This window comes from Vipera berus (assembly GCF_964194415.1).
Source record: "Vipera berus genome assembly, chromosome: 1".
NCBI lineage: Eukaryota > Metazoa > Chordata > Lepidosauria > Squamata > Viperidae > Vipera > Vipera berus.
Genome location: NC_138202.1, coordinates 104,358,983 through 104,382,585, shown reverse-complemented (window position 1 = coordinate 104,382,585; position 23,603 = coordinate 104,358,983). Strand labels below are relative to the sequence as shown.

The 23,603-nt window shown below is 35.9% G+C and overlaps 1 protein-coding gene across 1 annotated transcript in view; it reads left to right on the top strand.

Annotated features, from left to right (window-relative positions):
- ABCC8 (ATP binding cassette subfamily C member 8) overlaps positions 1-23,603 on the top strand; it is a gene marked incomplete at its 3' end in the record, with an annotated part of 78,484 nt that overhangs the window by 33,896 nt on the left and 20,985 nt on the right. The window contains exons 11-26 of the mRNA XM_081327064.1: positions 3,494-3,534; positions 4,551-4,696; positions 6,283-6,388; positions 7,156-7,266; positions 8,964-9,039; positions 9,301-9,406; positions 9,937-9,967; positions 12,778-12,911; positions 13,951-14,035; positions 14,981-15,061; positions 16,600-16,737; positions 18,832-18,957; positions 20,458-20,554; positions 20,679-20,920; positions 21,485-21,651; positions 22,967-23,036. Of these exons, the coding sequence (XP_081183190.1) occupies positions 3,494-3,534; positions 4,551-4,696; positions 6,283-6,388; positions 7,156-7,266; positions 8,964-9,039; positions 9,301-9,406; positions 9,937-9,967; positions 12,778-12,911; positions 13,951-14,035; positions 14,981-15,061; positions 16,600-16,737; positions 18,832-18,957; positions 20,458-20,554; positions 20,679-20,920; positions 21,485-21,651; positions 22,967-23,036 (1,757 nt within the window). The remainder of the gene's footprint in view (positions 1-3,493; positions 3,535-4,550; positions 4,697-6,282; positions 6,389-7,155; positions 7,267-8,963; positions 9,040-9,300; positions 9,407-9,936; positions 9,968-12,777; positions 12,912-13,950; positions 14,036-14,980; positions 15,062-16,599; positions 16,738-18,831; positions 18,958-20,457; positions 20,555-20,678; positions 20,921-21,484; positions 21,652-22,966; positions 23,037-23,603) is intronic.

Here is a 23,603-nt window from a genome sequence, read left to right as displayed (position 1 = left end):
GTTTCATTGAAATTATTCTTATTTAATTTTCTAAGAACATTTCTGCAAGATAACTTTTTCTTTTTTCTAACTCCAAGAGTACTGTAAATCCCTCGTGGAATATATAAACTTTTTGATGCAATAAAATGATAGCATTTTATCATTTATTTTATTCAATTGATACCCTTTCAACAAATTTGTGGCATATTCAAATTGTCACTTTATACATTTAATGGTAAATATGAGTCCTTAGCAATATTCTGATTTGCAAAATTTATTAACAAATATATGCAAACATAAAAGCAAAGTGCCTGATAAAACCTGCTGCTGAACTGTACTTTGAATTGGCACTAGAAGCTAATGGGAAATTATAGATACAATTATCTGTATTATATACTGTAAAATTCCAGAAAGCACCTTCTGCAATTAAAAAAAATGCTTTTCACATTTCACCATTTCCCAATGAAAAGCTGCTGAATGTTTACAATATGTAAGTCTACTATGTGTTAGCATAATCACTAAATCTAGCCATTGTAGTCTTTAAATCACCTATAATGGCTTAGTGTTAACTTTTATAGTATTGTCAACAAATAACGCTTAAAGCTTAGTATGGTGCCTGAACTTAACTAAAGACATTTGTACATAGTTACCTAGCAGTAAAACTTAATCTACAAACCACAGTGGTTCAATTGGTGCAACCTATTAAGTCTCAGAGAAAGAGAGAGAAAAGAGACAGAGAGCTCCAAATATTAATTAAGGAACAGTGCTTTATGACTTTCCATGTATAAAGCTAGCCAATTCAGCTTATTGTTAAAAAAAACATTGTTAAGCAAACCATAGTTTAGCAGAACATGTGAACTCTGCCAAAGAATATTGTACTTTTTACAGGCTTATGAAAACCCTACAAAATTACAAAGATTGGCGTCCATCACTACAGCATACATACTAAAGCTGCCTGAGATAGCACATTAATCCATGTAGTTCTGTATTGCTGATACTGGAAGCATCATTCCAGAAGTCAGGGGAGAAAGCACTCCTACGTATAGATGCCAAGAAATGAATTTTGGATTTTTGCCTTAAAACATGTATGAAATTTACAATGAAAATTCTTTGTCTTCCTTCCAAATATTTATATTTATTTATATTTATATTTTATATTTTATTCGATTTCTATACCGCCCTTCTCCCAAGGGACTCAGGGCGGTTCACAGGGCATATATAAATAACGATACAAAAGTTAAAAGGAAATTAAACCAATGCCCAATTAAAATACAACAATAATAAAATACTAAAAAACCAATTAAAAACCCATATTCCCCCCATCAGGCCAGACCAGCCAATTCAAACAAGTGGGTCTTCAGCCCGCGACGGAAGGATCGAAGGTCTGATGCCATCCGGAGCTCAACCGGCAGTTGGTTCCATATTGCCGGAGCACCCACAGAGAAGGCCCTCCCCCTGGGGGCCACCAGTCGACATTCCCTGACCGGAGGCACCCTGAGGAGGCCCTCTCTGTGGGCACGCACTGGGCGGAGGGAAGTTGACGCCGACAGCAGGTGGTCCTCGAGGTAACCCGGACCCATGCCATGTAAGGACTTAAAGATCATGACCAGGACCTTGAACCTCACCCGGAAGACAACTGGTAGCCAATGCAGCTCGCGGAGCAAAGGTGTAACATGGGAGTACCGGGAAACTCCCAAGACAACTCTCGCGGCCGCATTCTGTACCAGTTGGAGCCTCCGAGTGGTCTTCAAGGGAAGCCCCGTGTAGAGAGCATTACAGTAGTCAAGGCGAGAGGTCACGAGCGCATGAGTGACCGTACACAGGGCATCCTGGTCCAGATAGGGCCGCAACTGGCGCACCAGGCGAACCTGGGCGAAAGCCCCCCTAGTCACAGCCACTATATGATCTTCCAAGGTAAGCCGTGAATCTAGGAGGACTCCCAAGTTGCGAGCCCTATCCACGGGGGGTAAGAGCTCACCCCCCCATAGACAGCGATGGAACATTTTGAATGTCCCGGGATGCCGGAATGTACAGCCACTCAGTCTTGTCAGGGTTGAGTTGAAGTCTGTTCCTCCCCATCCAGACCCGAACCGCCTCCAGGCAACGGGACATCACAGCGAGGGCATCACTGGAGTGGTTTGGGGTCGAAATGAAAAGTTGGGTATCATCGGCGTATTGATGATACCCAACTCCAAAACCACGAATGATCTCACCCAGCGGTTTCATATAGATGTTGAACAGGAGAGGCGAGAGAACCGACCCCTGAGGAACTCCACAAATGAGAGACCTAGGGGCCGATCTCTGCCCCCCTGCCAACACCGACTGCGAGCGTCCCAGGAGATAGGAGGAGAACCACCGAAGAACTGTGCCTCCCACTCCCAATCCCCTGAGACGCCGCAGCAAGATACCATGGTCGATGGTATCAAAAGCCGCCGAGAGGTCTAATAGGACTAGGACAGAGGAATATCCCCTATCCCGAGCCCTCCAGAGATCATTCACCAGAGCGACCAATGCCGTCTCCGTGCTGTACCCGGGCCTGAAACCCGATTGGTACGGGTCCAAATAATCCGCTTCATCCAGGACCAGAGGGAGCTGATGCGCCACCACACTCTCAACAACCTTCGCAAGAAAGCGAAGGTTGGAGACTGGACAAAAGTTGTTCAATACAGCTGGGTCCAAGGCAGGCTTCTTGAGGAGAGGTCTCACCACCGCCTCCTTCAAGACGGTGGGGAAATTACCCTCACTCAAGGAAGCTGATATAACCGCCTGGAGCCAGCCTCGTGTCCTCTCCCTAGCTGCATAAACCAGCCAAGAAGGGCACGGATCCAATAAACATGTGGTGGAGCTCAGCCTCCCCATAATCCTGTTATTATTTTATTGCTATTATTCATGGTACAGAAGCACTACCAGAACTGTGATGGAATGTAGTCTGGATTCCCAGGAGGGAGGGAATGCATTCCAGAGGAGTAAGAGAAAATTCAGTTCAGATGCTTTACGTGACAGAAAGAGGGTGAAAATGACTTCTCCATAAGAGTTTTCAGACTATATGCTTTATGGGGATGATAGTCTGCTTTAGTTAGGCAAGATATTTGTCTGTAGATGAGGATCAATAAAGAAATCTGCTTTGAACAATCGCAGTGTGTCTTTCCTTGTTTTTGAAACCTGATAAGAACAATATCGATGTATTGTAGCTATACTACCTGGTGCCCTGTTCACCGCCCTGAGTCCTTCGGGAGAAGGGCGGTATAGAAATATTAAGAAGTAAGTAAGTAAGAAGTAATAAAACAAGCAATCTAAAAGAAAAAGGTGTTGTTGGAGTTGCAGATGCATACGTTGTTAAGCTAAACATCATTTATATTGGGTGGAATGTCTGTAATTATTGGCATTTTTTTTCTTGTACTGCACTTTGTTATAGCAATTATTACTATTCTAAAGTAAATGAAATGTATGAGAACAAAAGAGATTTAGGTACAAAAGTGTGTAAATATAATAAGAAGAAACATTTTCCCCACAGTTTTCATGAATGCAGCAATACCAATTGCAGCTGTTCTTATAGTAAGTATAAATATTCATATTAAAATGTATTTTTTTAAAATAGAGAAAGATACATCTTTTCAGTAATGAATTTGTTGATTCTGCTTTTGCTGATTTTAAATTACTATAAGGTGATCTGGATCCATAAAGTTCATTTATGCTATAGGAAGGAAAGCAGACACCAAATTTCAGCAATTGCTCTTCCCAATAGCTACTGGGAAAAAAGCTTTGCAGAGAGCTAAGAAACACAGGAACAGCATGAAAGTTGATACTAAGAACTGCAGGCAAACATGAAATATAAATAAAGGTCATTGTAAATCACTGGCCTTTCCCATTGCGGATGCACTTCAGGATTTCAAGTCGATGCTGAACTGAAACTCAGCATCATCCAAAAACAGAGTACTGGTTTGGGGCTAGGATGGATTATATTCTTGATGCATTAGCTGACAGAATGAGGAATGGGTAAAAAAAAAGAGTAGCAGCTACTTTATATTATTTCAAAAGTTACAGAAAATCATCTCGTACAGTAAGTCTGGTTTTGTTATTCTTGAATCCTTTGAAAGTAACTGATTCTGTCTGCAACATATAGGACAGAATTCAGCCCATTCCCATTGCCATCGTCCTTCGGGTAGAACTTTCATTTGGAATCAGTCCAGTAATAAAATTGGGAAACTCAAGCACTTTTCAGGTCACAAGTCATGGACTTAATTCACATCCAGAGAAGCTTCTTTGATTTATTTAATTTATCTGCAAAAGGTTCTGGTCAACTAATATTAAGAAACACCATCAAATGACAACGCACACAAAAGAATATGCAAACACACCCATAAAATAAATAAGAAAGAAAACACCTACGTAAATGTTCTATTTATAGCTGTATATACTTAAGATGTTTGGTAATCATTCATAGTTCTATAAGAGTAGTAGTTCTGCTGATCTTTTGGATTTTTGAAGTTCAATAAAAATCTGACTGAAAATATGTCTTTAATATGTAAATGGTCTGAAGTAATGCGTTTTGTTTTTGTTTTTCTAATAAGACGTTTGTTGTCCATGCCCATCTCTTTGTCAATGCCGACTTTTCTCCTTCGGTGGCCTTTGCATCGCTCTCCCTCTTCCACATTCTTGTGACACCTCTGTTCCTACTGTCCAGTGTGGTTAGATCCACTGTTAAAGCTCTTGTAAGGTAAGGTTTCATGAGACTTTAAGAGACTTGGTTTAAAATATTCACCTCCATTGCTGCAGGAGTTAAAATTTGGTTTAGATTTATTTAGGATATCACTTTTGTGGGTTTTCCACCCTACCAAAGGTCCTTCATTGTTAGAAAATCATGGTCAATTTCCCTACATTATATTATTAGTTTCTCTACAGCTTCTATTGCCAATAATCACTGTAGTATGCCTTGTGATTTTTGTGGGAAATGTATATTAGGATGTGAGAATCAGTTGTTAAGACATCAGTTAGAGACTGGGAAGCCATGAGTGGTAGTTCCACCTTAGGCACAAAGCTAGCTGGTCACTCCCTCTTGGCCTTAGGAAGCAGACAAGAGTGAACTATTTCTGAAAAACCTTGTCAAAAAACCTGCAAAGACTTGTTATCAATCTCTGAGAATCAGTCACAATCAAACAGAATATATAGATGTAGAGGTAGAGATAAAGAACATTTGTTAATTCTTTGGGGGGGGAAATAGCATTGATTCTGCTGAAATACTAAGGAAATATATCTTCTCAATCTTGCTAGTAGTATTAAACCTGGTGTCATGTGAGAATTAAATCTAAGCATAATTGCTGATGGGATTTATGATTAATCATATATTTGGGTGCTATGAAACTGTATCATCCTGTGAATATGATGATGGACTAAAAACTATATATGGACTGAAGGAGTACAGAACTGTATACAAAACACAATAGGTTCATCCAACTCTAAAAGGGACACTACCAATTAAGAATATGCAATATTTGCTGAGTAAGGAATATAATGTTCCAAAGAACAGTGGAATGTTCCATGTCATTCTGTATTGTACCAAACCATACAATGTCATATCCAGACCACATCATTTCAGGAAATGTTTAGCAGTTTTTGGAAGTAAGTACTCCATAATGAAAAGAATTCAAGGTTGCACTGGAGTAGTGTAACCCTGAAAAAGACTGTTTTCATCTGGAGCACTTTAAATTGCTTTTAGTTTAGAGGACTGTGTTACAGAAATCCTCAAACTAGCCTGTAATAACATGATACAGAGAGGAACATAATCTGTTATTGTTTGTTGGAATATTCCTTTCCCAGATCAACAAATTTTGCACATTCCTATTTTTTTAGTGGTTGGGGTTTTTTACTTGAATTTAATGGAGCCTATTTAGGACAGAGGTGTGATATATAATGAGGAACAGCCAATGACAAATGTTTTCTTCCATCCTTCCTACTATCAGAGGGCACAGTGTACTTTTCAGTACTTTTTTATTGTTATATGTAAGGTCCTTAGTGCTCTCTGAGGTTGGTGGTTGTCTTGTAGTCATTCCAATATAAATAAAGTCCTAATAGCAGGTTAGCTTAATATTCTTATTCAGATTCCTAAAAGGGCAGTATGTATTTTTAATCATTTCTGTGCACTATTATGCATCCTTACACAATCAAAATGGAATCCTTACCTGTCCAAAAGCTGAACATCAAAGTGGGATCAAGGGTTGCAGTTTGCTAAAATAATGAACACTGCTGTTGTATGCAGCACAGATATGATTTGTTTAGCTTGCTACCATTCTTCTCTTTTCATAGTGTCCAAAAGCTAAGTGAATTTCTCTCCAGTGAAGAAATTGCAGAAGAGTATGATAAATGTCCTGAGCCAAGAAACCTAGACAACCACAGCAAATATCAACTTCTTGTAAGTGTCATTTTAATTTGATTGTGAAACTGGCAACATCTCATTCTTAAATCCTTGCTTGTTCAGTAATGCCAATAACTGTCACTTTCCTTGTAATTAATAGCTACAGTAGTAAAATTTAACATCTATTTATTGTAGATTATATTATGACTGTTCTTTGTTTAAAGCCAGCAATGGATGATGAGACAGTTTGCTGTAGGAACTGTCAGCTACTTTGTGAAACAATTGGAGGGGGTGGGGAAGATCCAATCCTTATCAGAATGGTTGGGATGCATCTCAGTCAACAGTACTATATAATGGTATGCAGTTTGCTGATTTGTCAGAATGCCCTGGAACAGGATTAAATACCCAACAGCAGTAAGAGATCCAAGGTAATCAACAACTGCACACTTACAAATTGATTTCATGCATCATGCTGCACCATAGTCTGAATTAAGCGGTGGGTTTTAGAAGCCAAAGTGTCTTGTTTCAGATATTCTGCTAAGTCATGAATCATGGTTTGCACCCAGAAAAACTTGAGATGATATTTTGCACTATGCCACCATAAAGAAAACTTCATTATGGCTTACTACAGTATGTAAACCCTACCAAAACTGACAAAGTCCATGCATCTCTGCCTTTACTCAACCCAAATATTCGTGATAGAAACCACCTTTTATTCTCTTAGGGAAGGGGTGCATCTACTAGGAAACTAACTCATTGTCCATTGGTGACGTCTACATTCATGTCCCCACTCACCATGTTTCTGTCTTCCTGGTCTTGCACAGACCCTCAAAGTTGTTAACCGTAAGAGGCCTGCCAAAGAGGACTGGAACAATTACAGCTCTCCTATAAGAAGATCTGTTAGCAGCACAGAAGCAGATGATTTTTGTGTAAAGGTGATAATAAGGTCACTCTTTCTAATTATGTTGGTTCTAATAAGTATAAAAGTTCTAGTACTATAGTTCCAAGCTGAGAATACAAATCCATGTTTATCTCCTGCAATAGCAGACCACCAAGATTTTTCTCACTAACACAGAATATAGACAACAATTTTGGCAATATGATTATCAGATTGGAAAATAGGCCTCTTGAAGGAGCATGGATTAATTGCTAGGAGAGAGGAAATAGTAGTTTCCACATAGTTTTGTTAACCATAATTTGTTGTTCATGCCACAATTATCTACATTCACGTATCACACCATGCCATAAAATAGTGAGGCTCAATATGATGAGCCAAAATCAAGCAAATCACACTATAGCTTAGCATAATGTGCGAATCTAGCCATTTACTTTGTCCACTTCTTCCACTCCTTAGTTTCAGGCTTAAATTATGCTAGGGCAGGTGTAGCATCTGTAGCAATCTTCATGTCAACTTTATTAAGAGTGAATAAAGGTGTCTGAGCATATTCAGTATGGATTTCTCCTCACATTAAGTATGTACTGAGAATCCCCATGTATCAGGGGCTAGAATAGAAGAAACACTTCTGTGGAAACAATGGTGTTTCCAGACATATCTCAACCAATTTTTAAAAATGAACACAAGGTTGTTCTCTATCTGGTGTGACAACTAGAAGATGGATTATAGGGCTGCATCTCCTCTACCTTTTGTATGAACCTCCACTTACTAACGCCTTTGTTCCTTAGTCTGATTTTATTTTTATATGAATAAAATAAATGTGGTTAATTATAGAATTCGTTTCTCTAACAGTCTATGACATGGGTGTTGAACTTGCCATGTCATGTGACATGTTGTGACGTATCACGGCTTTTTTTGCATTGCCGGAGCTGCGGTGGGCCTGGCCTCTGCATGATCCATCTGGCTCATGAGCCGGCAGTTTGACACCCTTGGTCTATGAGGATAATTGTCTATAGAATGTAATTTTTAGATATATAATTATTTTTATTCTGTGCTCAGTATTCAATCAGTCTATATGCATTCTTATGTTTAGCATTGCTTGTAGTTATGCTGTATAATTTTATCAACTGTTAAAAATAAACAATGCTTACTTCAGATGAATTTATCCCCAAGAGTATACAGAATTGTCTTTCAGACCTAAACACTTTACAAGGAAAAAAGCTAATCTTAGTTAATTTAACCTACTTCCCAGTAAAAATACTTAGGGACACATTATTGTTATAACATGACCATTTTGTACATGAAGAGAGGAATTGTAAAGTCTGATAGGAAGAGTTAAAGGATTTTGGTTATGTATTACTTATGCCATAGAAGGTCCTTTTTTAAAAATTTAAAAATCAAGATGCAATGGGCTTAATCCAGAAAGAAGCAGACTGATAAAACAGAGAATATTTATTTGATCTACTATGTTGTATCATACATTCTATCTTCAATGATGTTGCAATAGAAATTTAAAATTGCTTCTTTTAATTGAATTGGAAAAGCTTGGGAAGGCGTTCATAGAACAGATAAGGATGTTCTGTATGCCATTATCTATGAACCAGGTTTACACACACACCACATAGCTGTTGTCTATTATCAGTACTTTTTTAAAAAGACATTTTAAAAGGAAAAATATGAGTGATGTTTTGCACCAAACATAGATCATTTATGTTCTTGTTGCTGATGCGACCATAGGTCACGAATGGATTTTTCACATGGACGCCAGAAGGAGTTCCAACTTTATCCGGGATTGATATTCAAATTCCTCAAGGTATTAATGCATCTATTACAGTTATTAGGATTTGCAAATGTTCATAATCAAACACTATGCAATAATAAATGTCTGAGCACAAAACAGAAACAGGAGCACATCCATATCTATAACACAATATGTATACTGTACTGTGAATGAGGATGATCTTAGCAATGCGCATGAGAATAAAAAAATGATCCATTTAATCAGTTGCTCTGGACTGGCATGAATGTAAGTCAACATTTCAACAATACTATAATTTTTTTTCTATTACTGCAGGTCAGTTAACAATGATTGTGGGACAGGTAGGCTGTGGTAAATCATCTCTCTTATTAGGAATACTTGGAGAGATGCAGAAGATATCTGGGAATGTGATCTGGAACAGGTAACTTTGTTTATCCTTTTAGTTGCTGTGTAGCATTTTATTTAAGGTACAGGCCTGTCATGTTTTTAATGTATCTGAATTATATTTTTTATTTATTTTATTTATTTTAATTCCATTTATATCCCGCCCTTCTCCGAAGACTCAAGGCGGCTTACAAGCTTAGCATATTACTATAACAGGGAATCCTGAAATACATTGATACTGCATTTAATTGCTAAGTACCTTCGTGTTCCTCATTTAATTAATCCACAGATATTGTAGATTCAACGAGTGCCTGTGTGTGTCACAACCAACTACACGTTCACATGTGGGTCACAACCAGCTAGACACTTTTTGTATCATTGTACTTTTAACTGAGAAGATTGATCATATTGCATTAACTTTGTGTCTAATTGAACAATAACATTCATTTGTGTTCAAACTGGAAAATATATAAAGTTGCTTCATACAAAATAGGATAAGATCATGCTGTGGAGAAAATATTTTAATATGTTAATAATTTTTTCCTGTTTTTGTTTTTGATATTACAGCAGCATTCCTGACAATGAGACAGGGGAAGATGTCAGGTATGATAATTCATTTGATTCTATGTCATACAACACAAAGAAATGAAAAACATCTAATATGGTGTTTCTTTAAAAAAAAAGAATCAAAATATCTTTTATTAGAAAAATTATATAGGCTATTTTGATGAGAATGTTTTGATGCTTGGGATGACCAAATATAGTGACTTGAATCTAGAATTAATTACTGTATATCACAAGTCTATGAATGTTGATCATATCCATTTACTTTTAAAATTCAGTCATTTCTAATTAGTTGCAGAAATGTGTAACAACTACTGAATTACTGTGTATCTGTTTTGCAGCTCTGATATGGAAACAATGGTTGAAATGGAGCCCAGGTACAGTATTTTAAAAACGGTGTTAAAAAGCTTGCAAAAAGTTTCTGTCAACAAAGCAGTTTCATTATTCTGTGTCAAAAGAGAGAGAGAGAAACCCCTAAATATCCATGCTCTCAAGTTTATGCAAATGTCTAGATAACTCCTACCAACTTTGTAAACTGAGAAATTCTGCTTTATAGAGAATCTGTATTTTAGCATAATTCTCTGATGTGCAAAAATCACAACAGCCCATATATTATATTACTAGAGTAATACTATCTGGTGTTTCTATACTTCTTTGAAAAAATATTTTTTGTCTGCGCTGCTAAAATAAAGTAAAAGCACATTTAACACCAAGTGTCAGTCAGTTGACTGACATTTCTTTGGAGCTAGAGAGTAAAAAAAGAGAGAGAAAAAGGCAAAGAACTTATATCAAGGCAAAAATGCATTATTGACTAAATGATATTCTCAATGGATTGAGATATGTAAAATCAGGGAAGAACTATATCATGACAGCATAATTGCTAAATTGTGCATAATTTGGATAATTGTTAAATTATGCATAATTTGAGAAAATGACATAGCTAATAAATGTTTCTGCTCATTAAGATGTCTGAACCCCTATGATTATCAATGAAAGTCATAAGTAGACATGAAGGACATAAACATTCATAATGATTCAATTTTCTTCCAGATTAGAGACAGTCTAACCACAGATGTCATTTTTCGTATTTAATATGGTGATACATACTCTAGAATGACTCACCACACAATTGTTCAGAGGAATTAATAAATTTAGTTTCTTTTACTACTGAAATGCCAAACTGGGACATTGTCCATGGAGGTATGGCAAACTCAAATCTGCTCTGCAAAAGTAGAGATGATGACTACAGCAAAGACCAAGGAAACAACAAAAAGCTAAATGAGATTTTGATCTCAGAAAGTTATGAATGGATTAAGCACCCAGATAAAATTGGAATATTGAAACTTTTATGACAATATTTTGGAATTAATTTTAAAAAACAAACAGCTTCTCATGGGAAATTGATTCTGTTTTGTTTTTTACAAGACAAAACAAAGATAAGCAATTCATAATTTAAAAAGCTGGACACTAGGAGGAACTAAAGAATTTAAGTAAAGAATTAAAACTCTGAAATGTTGCAAGGCATTATGACAATAAAAATATTGAAGGAAACTTGAGGAATGGAATGAGAAAATAGTAACTACAATATTAATAATGTTAGTAATAATGTCTGTTTCTATGGATAGACAGTGTCAAAAAGATGTTATTTAAGAAATGACAAATGTGGAACAAATTTTATCTGGCAAGCTAGAGATAGTATCAAAAGTGGATTTACAACTGACAGGCCAACATAATGACTCAGAAAAAGATGTTTCTTTGGATATATAAAAGAAACTAACTGAGTTTAAGATTTCAATATGAAATGCAAATGAAAACCAAGAGACTGATTTTTATTTTTTTATTTTTTTACTGGATTTACAAAAAAAAGGCTTATTAAAGTCTTGAAGAAATCTCAGTGATGGAACAAAGTAAAAATGAAGAGAGATTATTCTTATGTCAATATTTGAATAAACTAAAGGTTAAGATTAAGACTGTTAAAAATAAAAGAAATATAAGTTGGTTTAATGGATCAAGGCTGTTACTTCTAGTAATCTTTTCTGGGCTTTCTCGTGACACCTGGTTTGAAAAGATGATGTTTCATGAATTTGTTTATAGATAAGATATGGGATATGGGATAAAGAGATAAATATTTGCAATTTTAGAGGGGGGTGAAAAATCACTAAATTTATTTATATTTGCTGTGATGAAGATTCAAAGTCACTGCTTTATTTCTTTTCTGTTTGTTTATTTATTCTTACTTTTTCTTCTCTTTTTTGTCTTGCACTGTTTACCCCTTCCTATTCTTTTTTCTTTACATTTAGTTTGCATAAGATTTTACTATTATAATCAAAATTCTTAATAAAAAATTATATATGTAAAGAATATCAAACTGGGAGCTAAGCTGACTTCAAAGTAACCTCACTACAACCTTGCATACAGTTAAGGCAAACAAATTTACAAACAGTAATTTAACTGATAATGCACTTAGCAGTTAATGACAGTATTCCTTTTTTATGAACTCCGTTTTTACGACCTTGTAATCCCTCAATTCAGAGTAGAGTCGGGGCGACTGGGTGGAGCTGAGCATTTACTGGCAGGGATGCCCTTCCTGACACCACACAGAGTTCATGGCAGGTATTTTTTCCTTGCGCCCTATGAGAGAAACATCTGCCATTACCTAGGATTAGACTCTCAACCTTCCAAGTGGGAGACGAGCGTCTTCACCACTAGGCCACCACATCGCTCATTCTTTTTTTTTTATGAACAATAGGAAATATTAACTTGTCTTTGAAAGAAGACATAAAAGTAACATTATAGTGAATAATCCTTACAGTATCTTTGAAAGTAAATAGACACCATAGATAGAAACACTTGGATGAGTTCTTTTCTGTTTTTTTCAGAAAAAGAGGGCCAGTGGCATATGCTTCTCAGAAACCATGGTTGTTAAATGCTACTGTGGAAGAAAATATCACTTTTGAAAGCCCCTTCAATAAACAAAGGTAATGTGTGTAAGAGCCATGTAAAAACTAATTATAGTCTGTCCTCATTATCATCCTGTCAGTAAACATTTTTACTGTTGTTGACAATGTTATTTTCCTAGCTGCATCGTCCAAATGTTGAGTTATTGTATCAGATATAGTTACCTTTCAACTTCGTAAACATCGGAAGCATCAACCCATATTGATCAGGGATCTCTTTTCCTGAAAAGTCTCTCAAAGAATGTATGTTCCAGCCTGGAAAATTATCTATAAAATAAGTAACCAATGTGTTTGAGTACATTTCAGGACTAGGTAGTTTTGTTGTGGTGTTTTTTTAGTTATAATATGCCACATTTGCTTCTGAGATCTTTCTTTAAGAAGTCATTTATTTATGTTTATATTAATAATTATGAGGCAATGCAAGTCATACTCTTCGATTCTGAAGAAATAATATGGAATTACTATCATGATTTATCCAGTGCAAGATGACTTCTCAAAGAAGTCTTAAGAATAATTCCAAAGTACACAATGTCTTAGCACTCTTTATTAAATAGCAATTTAAACATCACACTCTCACAGTCTATTATATCACCTTCTCTTAAGTCCTTCTTTTCCCCTTGTTGATTTTTATTTTTTTAGACACTGCTATTACATTTTAGATCTTTACAATTTATTTTATGTAGTAATCTACACTTTTCAATACAAATAAATGAATGTTATGCTCTTGACCTACAGCGTTGACAAGTTTAAACTAGCAAATAATCTGATTTAAATCATTTAGATCCTGAAGCCCCTAAAGGCAGTTGTAGATTATAGTCTCCAAGGAATACAGAACCAAGGCACACTTTTTTAGCTTCAAAATATTTGACAATCAGCTATTAAAGTATAATTTATTTGCCCAAAACAGGTGGGATTCCCATTAGAAAACGTAAGTGCTTAGCAAGCATGCATTTCCCAAAGTGTGACTTTTCCATCTGATTAATCTTGCTCTTAAGTACATGAAATATGCTGGTGAGGCAGTCTCCACATGAATTGACAATTACCCTTTTTGTTTCCACAGGTATAAAGCAGTAATTGATGCTTGCTGTCTTCAGCCTGATATTGACATACTACCTCATGGAGACCAAACACAGATTGGAGAGAGGGTTAGTGACTATGTATAAAACATTAAGCACCCAAATGTTATCACATGGTCTTCAATCTATAACTGGTGTTGAGAAAATGGCTTTGTACAGCAAACTCAGTTTCATATCCTTAGGATGAAGGATTAAAGTAAGAAGTAGAAAGGCACTTGTTAATAAACATGGAATATATTTCTTTACTGAAGACTGAAATAATGAAAGAGAAACTTATTCTGCCTTAGGTACGAATGACAATTCTCGCATAATCTAGGAGCTCAGATATTCAAACAGTTTGGGTCATCTAACAGCAATAATCTACATTTGTTATTCATTGTTCATTTAGACATTTTATTCATTGCTTCAGTAGATCTAGATTTGCAGTTGATGTTCTTCATGGACATGGTAGTATCAATAGAACATATAAGCGCTAAAATGCAATATTAAAAGATAAAGAAAAATATTAGAATGCTAGAGAATGTCCAAGGAACAATAGAAGACATTGAGGCTGAGCTACACCACAGAGGTTTACCTTTGATATGTTAATTCTTTGCAGCGTCCATGTTAATACATAGCATTGTCAAAGGACAGCTATATGAACTATTGCATTTTAACTTGCATTGATTTATATAATTTCTAAGTCATGAATACAATAATCCTGACTAAGCTGTTACCTCAGTCTTACTTTTCCAGCTGTATCTTGGGAATAATTACCATTGATTAATAGGATGAATAATTGAATGATGAAGTACGTTGTATTTTAAAATAATATATACATTATTCAGATATAATTAGGATTTTTTAGAATGAGTATGGAAATTCTAATTAACTTGATTAATAACTTTTGATACTTTTGAATGGTTTACCTTTTAAGCATATATTGAAATGTCAGGTTTTGGAAAGCATAATTTGAACAATAATGTCTCAAAATTGTATAGGTTTCTAACTGAATTATTTTATCTTTTCCCCAAGGGTATTAATTTATCTGGAGGTCAGCGCCAAAGAATCAGTGTAGCAAGAGCACTTTACCAACAGACAAATGTGGTATTTCTGGTAGGCTTACTGTTACTAATTCTACCATCTAAACCAAAAAGGCTTTCCTTTCTCTATAAATGACATTCTTCAACCTAAAAACCTGGCATTCCAAAATTCCTTGACTAACAACAACCAATTCTATCAAGAATTCATACTCTGGATCCACAAAGTCAATAGAATATTTTCCCCAGTATGATGCTAGTTCCCAACATCAGATACATCTAAGACCATCTGTCCATCTGAGTGGACAGATGAATTCTAGAAATAATTCTCCATTGCTGTTTGTTCCATTTATTCCATTTAATCTATGATAAACTAGACCTTAGACATCACAAATTACTACTCACAATTTGCTATAGTCATAAAATTATAATGCCCTCCAGGGGAACATTGCTATGATAAGAGAAGATGTACTCCTGGGTCCCAGTAGATGGCATTGTTTAAAATGAAGGAACCCAGAGCTTCTAATCTAACCCTATCAGAATGGTCACTAAACAAGACAGTTGCTAAACAAGAACTACCTGTAACAGCACAGGGACAGTTATTTACAAGACTGACTGCCTCCCCTTATTTCTGATGCAGTAGGCATGTTATGGATCCCTTCTATTAATTAGACAATGTCATCTAATGAGATCAAGGAAGCATTCCTTCTCTGTCATGGCACCTGTCCTATGGATCCCCGTACGTCTAGAGATTTGACCCTGACCTTGCTGGCATTCCTTGAGACTTTGAAAAACTGTTTCTTCCTTGAGTATTGGGCCATCTTGTTGGTTTTGTTTTGATATTTGTTGATTGATTCAAAGCATATTGGGTAGTCTATTTTAAATTGGCTTTAAGTTTTTTTTCCTATTTTGTTTCTGTTTCTGTTGTTGGTTAATTGTCCAGAGTCGTGTGCTAAGTGGATGTCTATATTAATTACTGTAGTTTAAGTGCAGGCAAGGACCTAACATAAAGCACAAAAGTGGTTATTACAAACAGTGTATACAACAAATAATCCTCCTGCCATTTGAACCCTCTCTGTCTCAACTGGGCTTTATTAATATTCCCAGCTAGCCTAGCCTTGCAATTTGGCATTTGCAGCTCAAAATCTTAACTCACTGCTTCTGAACCCTTAGATAGCTCACTGAAGAGAGATTCCTTTCCTCAAAGGCAGTAATGGCATAGTGAAACCCATCCCATAGAGCAGGAGTAGGCAACCTCGGCTTTTTTTATGACTCACGGACTTCAACTCCCAGAATTCTGGGAGTTGAAGTCCATCAGTCATAAAAGAGTCGAGGTTGCCTACCCCTGCCACAGAGGGACAATTTGATGCCTAAGTTAGCAAACTCCTTCAGGCTGAAAAAAGTGAGAATTTTTTTTTAAATTTTTGAATTGTCTCCTCTTTCTCTGTTACCTAGTTTTTGTTAATTGGTTGTTTCCAGTCTCTATATCCCATCCCAACCCATCTTGTCAGCAAGCACTGATTTTAACTCTCCTAAAACATTTAAAAAACAGAAAAACTATAGTACAGTAGTACTGAAATATCATTAGTTGGTAACTTCTATTTTCTTGTTTAGGATGATCCATTTTCAGCACTAGATATCCACTTGAGTGATCATCTCATGCAAGAAGGAATTCTGAATTTGCTAAGAGCAGACAAGAAAACCATTGTTTTGGTTACCCACAAACTACAGTATCTGCCCCATGCTGACTGGGTAATGAAGCTTCTTTATACTGATTTGTTAATCTTAATATTATGTTCAAAATATTGAAATGGTGTGCAGGTGTGATTCAGCAAATACTTTTAAATTGTAAAAGTACTATTAAGTACTTTTAAGTTATTCTGGTAAATTGTGCCCACTGCTACATAAGTGTGCTTAACTTTGGTTTTTATGCCTCCATCTGCTTTAGTAGTGATGTTATATCACTGCAGCCCTGGTAGATATTTGTTTTGTAACTTGAATTGTTATAGATCCTAGTAACCCTACCCCAGATGTTGCTATAACTCTCAGGGCAATTCATGCTTTATTTATTAATCTCTGTTAAATAATGCAAACAACTATAAACAACAAAATACACATCTCATTTGCATATTTGCATGTTTAAGACCATATTTATTTGCATTAAACAGGAAAATAGGATTTGGAAACTTCCCTATCTCTTCCATTACATTCAAATTATTTATAGAAATGTAGATCTATTTACGCTATAACTTTTAGGGCATTACCCTCTTGTCATGATGATAATAAGAGAGAAAATCTATAATATAAATTAAACTAAATTCATAATTATTTACAAAGAGCCCTGGTGACGCAGTGGTTAAAAAAGTACAGTATTGCCGGCAAACCCTGCCCACAGGCTGGAGTTCAATTCTGCTGGCTCAAGATCAACTCAGCCTTCCCAAAGTCAGTAAAATGAGGACCCAGATTGTTGGGGGCAGTATGCTGGCATTGTAAACTGCCCAGAGAGTGCTGTAAAGCAGGGGTCCCCAACCCCTGGTCTGTGGACCTGTACTGGGCTGCGGCATGCCAGCAACTGGTCTGCATAAAGAAGCAAAGCTCCATTTTCAGGATGCAGGCAGCACACAAAACCACACACTCCGGTCAGTGGAAAAACCTTTCTCCACAGAACCGGTCCCAGGTGCCCAAAAGGTTGGGGATCTCTGCTGTAAAGCACTACGGGGGTGGTATATAAGTCTAAGTGCTATTGCTATTGCTATTTAGCTCAGCCCCAAACTTTGCAAAAACATAATTAAAAATTAATAAATGAGAACATCATTAAATCACAATGTATTTCAGAAAAGCTCCATTAAAACTGTCAAAATAAACAGGGTCACACCTCAGTGGGAAAAAAGATACAAAGGTTAGGATGCCTCTGTGAAATCACCTTTTCTCTCTTGTTCACCAACACTCTTGCTCACTCTCACATTTGATCAGTCTCAGCCTCTGATCAGAGGTTAATACCTAGGCAATTTATTTAAATTCTTGGTCCTTCAGGTTTGTTTCTTGCTGTAAATAGTAGATAAGTAAATAAGTTTTTACTACAGCAAAAGCTAACAATTTTTTTTATTTCTGAAATGTGTTTCAATCTCTCTTCTTATCATTTATGAATTTGCCGGTAATTTAAGCAGTTTCAGTAAACAATTCATCGATTGAAAAGGAATTATACGAAAACAGTCACAAACGTTTAATTGTGAGCCATTGTAATCTCTCCTATACATATATCAAATAGGCAGCGCTTGTAATGCAAGGTGCATCATTTGCAAGACCTACAAACCCCATTGGTCTTTTTTATTTCTTTCCGTAGTTAAAGCACTTATCAAATCAAATCTTTATTACGATCATAGACCAGCATATTAAAGCACTTAAGCTTCCACTAGTAATGCATTTTTGATGGCTGTACACAAAAAAATTGTAAAGATTTCATACCATCATTTATGGTTCAACTCATTTGCCCTGCTAAGTACTCTAATGGAAAGGAAAAGTAAGAGGGAGGATGTTGTAAAATGCTTAGAGTTATATTAATCTGTTGCTTTCTAAAATCCAATCCATATATGTATTCCAAACTACAGGTGTTAAATATGAATCAGATGACAGGAGTTAACTTAAAAGTTATACACATAATCAAGTTCTAATTCTTCTACATGTCAAACTGGGAAAGACTAATACAGATGAACTAAGTATACAGAATGTCATCTTTCTAATCCTACTTCTTCTGGAAGAGTTTAATTTTAATTAAATTCCTATGTAACAAAAGCAACTAGTAATGGATGTTGTAAAAAAGCCCATTTTTGTGATTGATTTTTCCAGATCATTGCAATGAAGGATGGTACCATTCAGCGAGAAGGCACACTGAAGGATATCCAGAAATCTGAATCTGAGCTCTTTGAACATTGGAAAACACTAATGAATCGACAGGACCAAGAACTAGAAAAGGCCTGTTCTGTTTTGTTTTTTAATCTCGGTAGTGACAGGCAAAAATGTTTATTGTAGAAGTTTAACATAATTAGATATTAATATTTTCAACTGCTATGTTGCATTGGAGATTTTATGTGCCTATTTGTATAGTGAGATTTATTAACTCCTCTAGTTTTAAATGGTTGTTTTACCATACTCTAAGTCAGACATGTCAAACACAAGGCCCGGGGGCCGGATCCGGCCCACGAAGTGGTTTCGTGCGGCCCGCGAAGCCATCCTGGAAACAGTGAGGGAACGGCCCCCACTGCCTTGGCCCTGGCCCAGAGACCCTCCTTCTGCCAGAGACCCTCAGATCTGTCCCACTCCTGCCCAGGCCCCCCATAGGCACCCTTGATGTGAACAATGTAGAGCTGGCCACGCCCACCCAGTAGGCCACGCCCACCCTGGCCATACCCACCCGGCCCATTGAGGGCAACCGCAATGCTGATGCGGCCCTCAATGAAATTGAGTTTGACACCCCTGCTCTAAGTTATATTAGGAAAATAGTGATCTGCAGAAGAACATACAACTGATGAAAAAATGCACAGGGTTTCCATTCTCATTAGACAACCACCTTGCTGGTTTAGAATTCTGAAAAGTGAAGCATAAAACATCTAGAATGTACCAGTTCAGGAAAGATATCGTATGTGAATTAAACATTTATAGCTTTAAAATACACAGCAGTATGTCACCTGAGTAGTGCAAATGTGTCTGGAGCCTTCTTGGCTGCAGGGTGTTTTTCTGCCCTGGATCCCTTCACTGCTGAAAACCGAAGCACAACTGATTCCTGCAGTTTGCAATGTCCTCTGGAAATCTGTTCATACTCCCACACCATTTGAAGGGTATTCATCCCAAAGTGCATAGCCAAATGTCCACGGAGATTCTCAGTCATCCAGACCATGGCCGTCCCTCCTGCAGCCAAGAAGACTCCACACACATTTGCACTACTCAGGCGGCCCTGAGAACACAGATAAACCACCAAATGGCGTTAACAACTCTCTAAAATAATGCAAATGATCAGCTGTCTGCAAGGAATATAAATCCTTCTATTCCCCACCATCCAGTCAGAGCTGAAGAAGCTTCTTGGATGAGAAACGAAACATCTTGAAAGAAAAACAAGGAAGTCCAGTTGCCTCCTGAAAAAACACCTTTGGGACAACCATAACCTGGATGACTGAGAATCTCCATAGACATCAAGCATAATGATACTCCAATCCAGCTTTCGAAACTCATATAATAGTTTGATTTCTTAATCCTTGTTAATGGCTGAGCCAACATTATATCTTCATTAGCCTTAAATGACAGATGAAATATATGTCCTGGGATCTCTTTAATGGAATTAAAAATTCATTGCCTCTAAATGTATTTGGCTCACTAATTTTTATTATCCAAACAATTGTGAAATATAATTATTTGACAGGAAAATAAATAAAACAATAATGGTAATACTCAAATTCTCTTGTTTTTCCTACCTTTTAGGAGACTCTAATTGAAAGAAAAACTCTACTAGATAAGAAGAATATTAAAAAGACAGTGCATTCTCAAGAAATTCTCCAAGATGAAGAAGAGGATGATGGTAAATTAGTTTTTCCAAAAGATTTATTTTCAGTAGCATCAGTTACTATTTGTCAGTATTTAGGTGATAGATAATCAGGAAAATCTTCTTGCAACTCATTAGTGCTCTTCCTGTCAATTTGTAGACGAGATGCCTGAGAGTGATGATGATGATGACAACTTGTCTTCCGTTCTTCATCGAAAAACAGAGATGTCATGGCAAGCCTGTGGGAAGTATCTCAGCTCAGCAGGACTTCTCTTCTTGCCTCTGTTGATCTTTTCTCAATTTCTAAAACATTCGGTCATGGTGTCTATTGACTATTGGCTAGCCTTGTGGACATCTGATGCTATTTCTTCTGAGACGGGGAAAAACTGTTCTTTTTGTCAGGTATGTGTGGTTTTAAAACTCATCTTTTCATCTTTGTCCTTCCCATCATCTTTTATTTTAACTTCTCATAACATGACTTCATCAAGTTGAATTCCCTTCCTCTGTTCCACCAATTAGATACATTTAATTTGGTACTAGTATAGCTTAGTGACCAAGCTAAACCTGGTTAGTACTTGGAGGATGGACTATAAAAAAAATAGCAAATTTAGACCAGACTAGAAAGAAAAAAATGAGGGCAATCCAAAACCACCCGGGTATACTTAACGAGAAAGCATGGATATGTCAGTACGATCATAATGTCTTAAACTGGCTATGAAGGAAACTTTATCTTTTCCTATTGTATTAAGAATAATAAAACATATTTTTAATCTCAGGTACCATCCAATGCTTGGTGAAAATTGAGTTTCAAATATTGATTACTTTTTTTGCACAATAGTTTAAAAAAGATGAAGTTGGCCGGAAATGATTATCTGGTCTGACCAATACCATATTAAAATAAACCTGTCATAGAATAACTAATTCTATAGTTTTGGAATAGTCTTTTTTTCCTTCCTTTTTTTTTAGGAATCCAAGTTTAGCCATTTTTCCTATTCAAAGATATTCAGCATTCTCTGTTGTGTTGGGATTATATTATGCCTTGCAACATCAATAGCAGTAGAATGGACTGGCTTAAAAGTTGCCAAAAAGCTTCACTGCAGTCTTCTGAATAAAATTATTCTGGCCCCAATGAGGTACTGTATTATATGAAACAAGAAGATAGAATGCTATGTTAATGAAGCTATGTGTAATCTTTAAATAACCTTTGGTGTTCAATTATGTCCTAAATAATTAATAATTATTTACTTACAGGTTTAATTGCATTATTTGTACATTTTGTACAATTGTATTAGGAAAGTATACATTTTCCTATTTTATTAAACAAACAATGACATGGGGAGTCCTTATCACTAATGATCTCATAATTTTAATGGACTCTGTTTATATGCTCCTTATTTACAATTTAATCTAATCTTAATTTAATCAAGCTAACGTAATCAGCATAATCAAATAGTCTGTAATTTTAATCCATCTCAACATGTTTTTATGAATCTTAGTCTACTCCTTTCTCTTTTAATATTTTTTCTCCGTGGAATTGAATAGAAACCACTAGACTAGAGAGCCAATTGTATATATGGAGATTGGAAGCAAGTTTAATAAATAAATTTAAAAGAGAGGTTTTTTTATCAATATATTACTATGTGTGTGTGTGTTATACAAGTGTGTTATATACAAGTGTGTTATATACAAGCATATACAGTACATATATTCCTTGTTACGTTCAAGAAGAAACATAAGGTGGCAATAAAGTAGTATTTGTGAATGTTAAATTAGAAATATATTCAAATCCTATATTTTTACTGTATAATATGGTATGTCATGAAATTCCATTATTAGATAGTCCATTTATGGTGGTTATACTGTCATAATGTTAAGCACTGAAAAGAAGCACGCCATCATGTCCTTATCAAATTTATGATATCTAGAAGCTTGACTGTCCTGTTGAGGTCTGAGTAGCTATAATGTCACTGAGAACAATTCTAAACCAACATGCCTCCTCTCCAACTTGTTAAATTGTTTCCATGTTTGATATAAGTGAGAATTTAAAGATAAAATAATCCAATCTCTAAAAATTTCAGCAATTCTGGGCTGACTCTTGGAATCGTACATTATTGTTATTTAATTGAAAGCAAGTATCATGCTAAATTTCTCTTTTATTGCTTTATTTTGTTTAATTTCCAATGTTAATTTTTATAGTTCTTTCTTAATGAAGATTATTTTACTAGTCATTTCCTTGGTCTAGCAATGATTTGTACATGTAAAATGTAATAATATTAGAATCATATAATCATTTGGAATTCTGTAAAATTTATTGAAGATGAAGTATTTTTTTTCATTAACAATTGCTAAATAAAATAATTTCAAAAGGCCAAGTCAAGAAAATCTGAAATACACAGAAATCATTTTTTAATCTTCAATATCAAATTCTCCTTTTATTGTCTATTACAGATTTTTTGAAACCACACCCCTGGGAAGTGTTTTGAACAGATTTTCAGCAGATTGTAACACTATTGATCAGGTACTTAAGAGACAGTGAATTCTGATTTCTGTACTGAGTTTCAATACAAAAAAATAGGAATAATTAGAATGAATGCCACACTCAGATCTCATTATAAAATGTTACATAGATAACATTCATGTGGAGTAATATCACATATATACTATAATATCACTGTCAGAACACGGATATGTAACATTTCCATAGGGACATCTTCATTTTTTATTCTTAAAATGAAAACCAGCAGTATCGCACTACTCAGAAATCAACCCTGCTGAATGCCATGGATCTTGTTTCTAAGTAAACATGTTTAGACGTTGTTGTAAATAGTGCAGAACATTCCTAAGTGGGGTCAGGGAGGTAAATGAAATGGCAACTCCTTCACTGCTTCCAGATCTGTAGCTGGTTAAAGATAGGATAAGCACAGAGTTTGTGGTTTACTTGCCTTTGGTTACATTGCACAGTAGTTTTTATGCCATCAGCTATTCCAGGGACTAAGCAAGAGATTCTCCTTTGACTTCTATGAGAAGTGAATATGCACTGAATGCAGTGGATCAAAGGCTGCCTCTTGCCAATCTAGGCGCATCT